At 32.5% G+C, this 9672-nt stretch overlaps 1 protein-coding gene across 1 annotated transcript; it reads right to left on the bottom strand.

The window, feature by feature from the left end:
- Positions 1-688: 688 nt before the first annotated feature.
- On the bottom strand, positions 689-3574 carry LOC102591031 (probable trehalose-phosphate phosphatase J). The gene is made up of 10 exons (XM_006355300.2): positions 3321-3574; positions 2921-3204; positions 2587-2727; positions 2426-2497; positions 2232-2324; positions 1942-2100; positions 1642-1789; positions 1337-1407; positions 1095-1187; positions 689-1002 (listed from the first exon to the last, which is right to left on the bottom strand). Exons 2-10 carry the CDS (start codon positions 3194-3196, stop codon positions 895-897), a joined length of 1161 nt encoding a protein of 386 aa, XP_006355362.1. The 5' UTR covers positions 3197-3204; positions 3321-3574; the 3' UTR covers positions 689-894.
- Positions 3575-9672: the final 6098 nt, after the last annotated feature.

Genomic DNA, 9672 nt, shown 5'->3' with positions numbered 1-9672 from the left:
TGTTGCTTGGTAACAAGTTTTATCTTATAGGCAAAATAAAAATAAAAATACGAAGTTGCTCAATCAGTCACATGCAAGTCAATACAATTGGAATTCCTACTCAATATGCAACACATTACATTATTTTATCATCTGTAACTTCTAAAATACTCGATAGACAACATATATAGGTTATACTAACATTTTAGAGATTTTGTTAATTTAGTCAAAAATTCAAAATTACCTCTTATAATATTTTTATTTATACCTGTGAAGGGTTAAAGCGCTCCCGACTAAGAAAAAAAAAAGAAAAAGCCACCCCCTATCCACCCTGGCCTTATTTTGGTGCTTAGGATGGTAAAACAAAGACAAGGGAGAAAAGTCTAAAGATGTAATTTAAGTGTTAGATTTTTTTTTAAATTTTTTTGTGTCCAGTTAAACTGAATCACATTAATTATTATAGTGTTAAAAGAAACAGGAAAAGATATTAACTTGGGTAGAATCTTACTCAACGATGCAGACAACATTTGCAGTAAATTCCTTCCTTAAAGGAGCATGTGAAGAAGCCGGTTATACGCCATAAAATAATGTATAACAAATAAATTATATGTTATCATTTATTTTATCAGTAATAGCATAGCATATGTGAATATTTATAAACACTACTCATATATATATTTAATTTATATACATAATTGATAGACAGACGGAGAGAGAACTTCCAATATATGCATTTAGGCAAGACTGGAAAATTACAAAGATGTACAAGGCCTTAAAGCCAAAGAGAAAAGGATAAAAAGAAAAGCTTTTAATTTCTTTTCTACCTTTTTCTTTCTTAATACTTCTTTGTTATATTTGATAAAAGGAAAATACATTATATGCATCATTAAGTCCATATTCACTTTGGACAAATTCTTAGTTCCTTAGAGATGCTTTCATCTCCTCAATTTGTCTTCGAATTCGAAATTGTCTTCTTAATGACAACTTTTTCCACTCTACCAAACGTCGTAGAAACACCATAACCTGTGAAGTCGATTAGAAAAGGTTAAGTAACAAATTCAAACTATGAGCTATGTCGCGTAAATATTTTCTCCCAGAAGCGCAATTCAACTCACCTCAGATGGTTCTTGCAAAGAATAAGATGCGTGTGTGTCTTTTGGAGTTTTGGAGACAAGAATGCCAAAACCTTGATCTCTTTCTCTTAGGACCTATATAAACAAATAATTTTTAAAATGTAGGATTAGTATTAACACTATAGAAAACTTAATAAAAAGTAAAAAGACCAAATTATAAGATCTTGTAAACCTAAAAGGCAACAAAACAAAAACATTAAAAAATATACAGGAACATAGGATACCTTGAAAGCATCTTCATCGGTTCGATCATCACCAATATATACAGGAAAGACATCAGTACAGTTAGCATATCCTGTTGAAGAGAGGTTTCATTATCAAAGTTAGCATCAAACCAATTGTTTTCTCTTTTAATATTTCAATAATATATTTGTCTCTGTCACTAATGAAACTAGTAATAATACAACATACCCAGTGGAATCCCTCAAGTCAAGTGGGGTCTGGGGAGGATAAAGTGTATACAAACCAACCTTATTACTAGAGAGACTATTTCCAAATAGATAAAGAGAAATCGACAGGACTTAATTACCAAGTGATTCGAGCAAGAATTCGAGAGCTTTGCCCTTGTCCCATTTAATAGTTGGACGAATCTCTAATACTTTTCTTCCTTGTGTCAATCGAAGCTTTGGGTATTCTTTAAGCACTGATCTTACTACTTGTGCTAGTTCACCCCATTTCTGTTACATCAACAACAACCTAAATCAGATTTATTTATTTTTCAAAAAAGTTATATAAAATTAAGCTTTTTTAACTTATGCTTTGCCTGATGGGCCATATAATAATAATAATAATGATTATGTAACAGAATATTTGGAGTGGCTTATTATACCTTTTCATCAACACAGCGGAAATGTACAGAGGCACAAAACTTGTTATTTTCAACTCTAACTCCTTCTGTAGACTTTGTTATATCTACAAGTTTTTTGTAAACCTCATCAATCATAGGGAGAAATTCACTTGCTGGTTGGAAAAGAACAGCTTGAGCTCCCTGAAAATTAAAATTTCAATCATAAAATACACTATTTTTAGAAGATCTGACATCAACATTATTATTGAAGAGTGTGAGCAACATAGGTACGTACTAACTAGTTAGAAGATGCAAAGACAAGTTAAACTCACTTTCTTGTATTTGGAACCTTTTGATGGCCCTTTTATATCCATTCCATGGCTACCAGCATAGTACAACTCTGCCAATCGTACAAAGCTGTATACCTATATATAACAATACAATCACCAAATGTTTTACAATTTCATAAAATGGAAAGGTTAAAGCAAGACCATAGACACAAGTCATAAAAGAAAAACAAGTATACCTTGTCTCTGCACCTTCCACTCACTATTGCAGTAGGGAAATATCTAGCAAGTTTTCTCACTGTTGCTCTCATCTGATATATGCAAATAAGTGGGATCGAATAATTAATGAAAATGATTTTTTCTTTAAAGGAAACAAGAGTTGATAAAGATGAAAACTTACAGCATCAGACATGAAAGCTTGATCAGGATCTTCAACAATGGGGGAAAGAGTGCCATCATAGTCTAAAAACATCACAATTTGTTTTCCCTTTGAAGCACTGATTATCTGCTCAAACATATCCAGTGCTGATGGATGTTGCACCTGTTTCATTAATTCATCAATTATCAGCTCACAATGGCGCAATCAATTACGTCATACTCATACTCCGGAGGGTAAAATGTACTGTTCCGATAGACAACACCCAATTACAAAAAAATTTATAAAGAAACATTACAACATATATGTGGTGGTCATCATAAACTGCATGAATTTTTTTTTCTTTCTTTAAGCTTACCATCCAAGAATTCAAGTCATCTGAAAGAGCAGGACTGGACTTATGATGAGTAGGAGAGGAAGCTCTCATTGATTCAACCCAAGAATTGATTCTAGCACTATTATTCCCATTAATTTCAACAAGTGTCTTTCTTGAAATAGTTATACAACTCCCCGGCCCCGGCCCCGGCGGCGGCTTCTGAGCTGCCGTCGTGAATAACGCCGACGAGTTCGATACCGGTATTGTCAGATTAATACCGGATTTGGGATCAGATACTACCACATTCTGCTGAGTCATTGTCACTCCTACAAACCAAAAACACACAATATAAGTCCAAATTCAACTCAAAAAAAGATTCTTCACAAAATCGAAAATCAAAACCAACCCATTTGAGGAAACTGGAAAAAGATTCAATCTTTACCTAAATTTCGTTCAATTAATCAGTTAATAGTTGGAATCTTGAAGAAGAAAGAAGACAGTGTGTGTTACTCTGTTTTATGTGAGTAAAATGGGAATGGGAATGAGAATGAGAATTAAGAGGAAAGATATGAGTGAAAATAAGAGAAGCAAAGGGAAGAAGAGTTTCCTTTCCTTTACTAGTTACTAGAAGAAGAAAGAAAGAAAAACAAATTGGGATTGGAATATAGGAGAAAGAGATGAAGAGCGGGTATGTGTATGAAGAGATTTGGGACGGTTTGGTTTATTTTATAGTTGTAACTACACACTAACAGACAAACATAATGCCCCGCTACTAAGACACCCCCTACCCCCATTTGTGGTCCTACAGAAATATATATTATATATATATAAAAATAAGAAAGAGTATTTATTAACTATGCAATTTTTTGCTACAAATAAGTGTCTCGTTCGTGGAGTGGTAACTAAATCATTCATGCTTCTTAATAGGAGGTTTTGGATTCGAGTCTTCTTGGGTATGAAGTATTTTTTATTAGAGAGCGTTTTATTCCAATGTGGATTTTGCGGCATGAATTCGAATTTAGTTGGACTTCAATGTAGATATTAGACACCAGATGAGAAACTAAAAAAAATTATTTTGATTTATCTGTCTGGTTTCGATTTGACACGGAATTTAAAAAATTAGAATATTTTTGAATCTTGTGATTTTAAATTAAAAATATGTAGAATATATTAAAATATCATTTAATCGTGTAGTCTTAAACACGTTAGGTGATGGAAAATTTAGAATTGAATGAAAAAAAAAATTCTTTTGAAATAGATTTAAAAAATAAGATAAACCAGAGATATTATATCATTTTTGTCATTACAATTTCATTAAATTTGTGATCTATGAGTAACAATTTCTCCATTCTATAATTTTGATAGTATATTTTTGTGGGTTGGATGTTTGGAGGCAAGTTGTGGGAGTGGAGAGTGGGGCCCACAGGTTCAATATCTTGGAGAGTGGAGCCCACAGGTTCAATATTTGCCACGTGGTCCCACCAAACCTTATTGGCAATCCCTTCTCTCCGCCGTTTTTGCCGCCACCTTAACAGCCCCTTCAGCCACGTAGGATCATTCCACATCGGCACCCTGTGTCTGATGTGGCATATGCCACCAAGTGGCACGTGGAACAGTTTTACCTTCTCCAGAATTCACTACTCTACCAAGCAAATTCTGAATATATTTCTATACAAGGGAAATGTAATAGCTTAGCCGTTTTACATCAATCGATGTTTATATCCGCATAAAAACACTTGATTACGTGTAAGGACATTAAAGAGAAGCTCTCTATTAAAAATATTTCATACCTCACCATCAAAACTTCTAATAAAAAGAAGAGAAATCTCATTGCTCTATCATATCGTTTGATAGTATAATTATTACTACTTCATTCAACTAATAGTTATAATCAGCAAATGGTCTTCAAGTTGTGACTTTATAAGCACTTGTTGGCTAAGTTTCTAAAAATTTAAAAATAAAATTTAAATTATTTTAAAAAGTTTAAGGTGTTTGACTAATTTTTTTTTTAAAAAAAGTGTTTAGAACAGTAAGAAAAATTATTTTTCAGACAGTAAAATGGTACTATTATTATTTTTTTTCTAAAAACACTTTTGGAACATGCACAACTTTAATATTGACAAAAGTATTTTCAATTAGATTAGCCACACAAAAATTACTACTCTCCGAAATCTTTTTTCGTAAAGCTAAAATGATTTTTAAAGTTAGGCCAAAAATGCTATTAGTAGTAATACTAATAGGTAATGTGATTTAAAAAATACTATAACTACTAAATTTTATATATCTTCAATTATAATTGAAGTGCTGAAAATTGAAAAAGAACAAGGGGAAAATAATGGAAATCCAAATGAGCGTACTTTAGTTGCAAAATTAGATTCTTTAGATTGCATAAATTACTTCCTTATGTAAGTAATTACATCAGTATAAGGACTTTTACTATAGAAAAGATTTGGAGATCTTATAAGAGGGGAAAATTGTCAATTTTATTCATAATAATGAGAATAAACGGTAGGCTTATTTTAATTATTTCCATAAAAGCATAAGCTTAGGTCCTCTTTAATTTTCAAAAGTAGGCAAAATATAACATTAATATACAAAGAGAAAACTCATATTTGAAGCCATTTATAGTAAGTATATACCTTTACTAAAATAGACCCCCTTGTAATGACTAAGTAAAACTAACGGCTCCAAAACTTGTCTTCTAGAGAGAAACCAGCTACTAATTACTATTAATATGATTCATTAATATTTGCTAGATTTTGAAAAAAAAAAATATCTTTGGGATTTTTGCAGCTATGTTTTGTCAATATTTCAATTTGCAAGTTCTTTAACCCCTTATATTTAGGAAGAAACACCGGTATATGTAATGAGAAACACCGGTGATAAAAGAGTTTCTAATTTACAAAATATATACGAAAATTTTGCTCAAGCCTTAAAAATTTTCATATAGGAAAATTTATGAAATACGTATATCTTGTTCAAGGTTTAGAATTTTGCTCATTTTTTTTCATGTATGAAAACCGTTCAAAATTGATATGAAATATGTATGTCTCGCTCAAGCCTTAGAATTTCAGTCACTATTTCATGTAAACAATTGTTTAACTTTCATACAATATTCATACAAATTTGATACAACTATAACACACATATGAACACAAAAAATGATTTTCATACAAACTCAACATATAATTGTAATACAACTTTGATATATATATTTGATACAATTCAAACTTCAACCAACTAGGATTGGAATTCAGTCCTAAACTAGCTCAAATCTTATTTAAATAACCCCAATTATTAGATTTTGTTATGTTTTGTGAGGATATGGTTCAAGTAACAAGTCGTAATACCTCCTTTTTTTTAAAAATAATTTGTGCCACTTCAAATAATTGAGTTACATGGAATTTTTATGCTTAGTGCCAACTTTCAATCCTTTTAAATGATTTTGGTCCCTTTCTCTATTTTCAGTATAGGTCATTGTTATTTCATCCAAACTACAGTATTATTGGTGATACCCTAATATAAAACAAAAGAGTAGCCTTTATAATAGATTGTTACTTATCATTATACGTTAAAGAGTGGTGTCTGCAAAGTAACTGTCAATAAATATAATATATAATAAAGGGTCGATCCTAAACAAGATAGAAAAGGAAAAAGAATTGGGAAAAAAAAAAATGCAAAGGAGCTAGAGATGACAACGACAAGACGCAAGTAATGACTCAAATTTGCTATGTTTTGTAAAATTTTATTATGTCTGATAAATAAGGAAAAGTAGCTAGATCTTATTTACCATTAGCCTAATTAAAAAGATTTCTACATTAATCACCTTTGCAAATATGTCTTATTGATGATTTAAGCACAAATGTTAAAAAGGTATGTGACTATATTTTTCCAAATTGGTGAAAGTCATGTTCTAAAGGAGACAATGTTTGAAAACACATTATAGAAGAAAAAAAAACAATTAAAAAAAACACCCTAGTATTGATATAAAATTGTATGTGCAATGCCCTCATTATATATGTTACAGATTAGAGATCGGCTAGATACACCAGAGTTCTAATTACAATATGAGTCATTCTCATACTCATGTACAGAGTCCTAATTCCAATACACAAAGTAATCTCAATCTTTCGAGGTTGAAGGGTTCAAGTTGAGCCGGAGTGATGTGAACGTATGTGAGATAGGCGTGGAAGTGAGGCTTGACACACAAAATATTTTCAAGAAAGATAGATTCAAGTATCTTAGGGCAATATTTCAGGGGAGTGGAGACATCGACAATGATATCACACAATATATTGATGTTAGGACCGAAAATAATTAGGTGTCATGCGGAAGCTATCAAAGCTAACCTCGATAGACCATGAGTAAGAAGACAAACGAGAAATATACCAAAAAACGTGGTTCGGTCTACCGACATACATCTACAAAGGAGATGAACAATCCACTATATAAATATAAGAGTATAAAATATAGAGATAAATAACCTCAACCAATTTACTTGGAATACAAAGAGGTTCACACAAGTGATAATGTATCACTGTCCCACAAATTCTTCCTCTAACCAAAACTACTACTTATGAATGCTACTATGTGAATGATGATTAAGTTAGAAGAAACGGGCTTCTATTTATAGAGTCCTAAACATTTTCTACAACAAAATGACTAGCTCAATATGTTTTCAAAAAAGGAAACCTATTTATGGTAAGAAACTCAGGACAATTAATACCCAACAATTGGTACGGCATGGATGAAGATTGAAGTGGAGGCTTGCCTTTGAAGTCTTGTGTGATACAAAGGTACCGCAAAAACTCAAAAGTAAGTTCTACATGTAAGAAGCAAAAGATCTAATTGTTTTGATTTTTGAAGAATGTCAAAGTGTCAAGTTGCATAGAACAGGTTGTATCAACATGTACCAGCTAATCCAAATCTAACTGGGAGAAAGTTTTGGAAATAAATTAGCGGATTATAATGTGATAGGAGGAGTCCTACATAAAAAAGGAAGCAGAGCACGGGTAGGGAAACTAAAGTCGAGTTCGAGTCGAACAAAGCTTTGAGGTGGTGAAGACAAGTTCGAGTTGAACAAGACTTTGATGAGTTTCTGATCTATAAATAGGGCATTATTTTCATCAGAAAAAGTTGCGCACTCACATAGAAAGAAAATCAAAACACGATCAAAGAGGTTGAGAGAGTTTTGTACCTTACTTTGGGGAGTGCTGCGAGTTTGAGAGAAAAAGTTGTAAGATTGTAGTTAAGAGTTTTGATTACAATCGATGTTTGAGTGTAGGATACGTATAGCAAGTTTGAGAAACTTGAAAGACGTTATTAGAAGACCAAAACCTGGGTTTTTTTTGTCTTGGGTAGTTAGGAATTAGAGTTTATAATTCTGTAGATTACATATTTGTGTAATCGTTGTGTTGATTGAAGTTGAGATAAATAATACAAAGTTGTGAACCAATTATTAGTTTACGAAGTTATTTACTACAACTTGCAAACAGTAAAGAACAAGTATTTAGTACGTGATCCTTTACAAAATTTAGGAGGTAAGAATTCCAACAAGTGGTATCAGAGCAGGTTATCTTATTTAAGAGTCTAATAACTCAAGATAAAGATCATTATGAGTTCTACACCTCCTCTCAGACACGGTCAAGGGCAAACATATCAACAGACCACCATTATTCAATGGTCAATACTACTCATGGTGGAAAACAAGGATGGAAGACTTCATTCAAGCCGAAGACTATGAACTATGGGTTAGAATCACTGATGGGCCATTAATCCCTACTGTTAAGGATAGTGAAGGAAAAGATGTTCCAAAACCTAAGGATAAATACGGAGAAGCTGACTACAAGATGCTGGGAAAAAATTGCAAAGACTAAATGAATTCTTGTATGTGGACTAGGACCTGATGAGTTTAATCGCATCTCAAGTTGCACCTCCGCTAAACAAATATGACATACTCTATAGAATGCTCATGAAGGTACAACTCAAGTTCAAAAATTCAAAATTGCTAGGCTATGCACTGAATACGAAGCCTTCAAGATGAAATCCAAAGAATCACTTCAAGACATGATTATCAGATTTACTAATGTAGTAAACGAGTTAATCTCCATGGGAAAAGTATACACCACGGAGGAATAGGTAGACAAAGTGCTTAGGACGTTGCCTAGATCATGGGAAATAAAAGTCACTGCAATTAGAGAAGCCAAGGATTTAACCAATATGACTTTGGATGAACTGGTAGGCAATCTCAAAACATATGAGATGAACATCGATAAAAGAAGTGCAAAGAAAAAATCTTGGATTCAAAGCAACTGAAAGTGATGAATCAGATATAGATGATGAAGACCTATCACTGATCAGTAGAAACTTCAAAAAACTCTTCAAACGGGGAACAAATTCTGGAAAAAGGGCACCACCCACCAAAGAGAAGAGTACAGAGAAACCACAAAGTGGAGGATGCTTCAAGTGTGGAAAAATCGATCATCAAATTAAGGATTGTCCTATGTAGGAAGTAGAATGGAAAAAGGAAAGGGCTGAAAAGGAGAAGAAGAAATTTTTAAACAAAAGAAAAAACAAAGAGAAAGAGCAAGCTATGTATGCAGCCTAGGGAACAGGTTCAGAGATGTATGAAGAAGATGCTGATGACATTGCTTTGATGGCCATAGAAGAATCAGAACCTGAACATGACTCAAACTCTGAAGAAAAAGAGGTAAACCTTCTTGATCTCAAAGATAAGCTAGTAAAATTCTCTAAGAAAAAAATATCTTTTATAATGCTCACATCTATTGAGACAA

The sequence above is a fragment of the Solanum tuberosum genome, unplaced genomic scaffold, assembly GCF_000226075.1.
Source record: "Solanum tuberosum cultivar DM 1-3 516 R44 unplaced genomic scaffold, SolTub_3.0 scf00185, whole genome shotgun sequence".
In the NCBI taxonomy this organism is placed as follows: domain Eukaryota; kingdom Viridiplantae; phylum Streptophyta; class Magnoliopsida; order Solanales; family Solanaceae; genus Solanum; species Solanum tuberosum.
This window is presented reverse-complemented; position numbering and strand designations above follow the sequence as displayed.

Excerpts from the sequence above, each read along its gene's own strand:
- LOC102591031 (XM_006355300.2), bottom strand. The coding sequence starts at position 3,196 with ATGACTCAGCAGAATGTGGTAGTATCTGATCCCAAATCCGGTATTAAT. Across the intron at positions 1,188-1,336 it reads CCGATGAAGATGCTTTCAAG|GTCCTAAGAGAAAGAGATCA; the intron begins GTATCCTATGTT and ends TTGTTTATATAG. Across the intron at positions 1,003-1,094 it reads CTTTGCAAGAACCATCTGAG|GTTATGGTGTTTCTACGACG; the intron begins GTGAGTTGAATT and ends TCGACTTCACAG.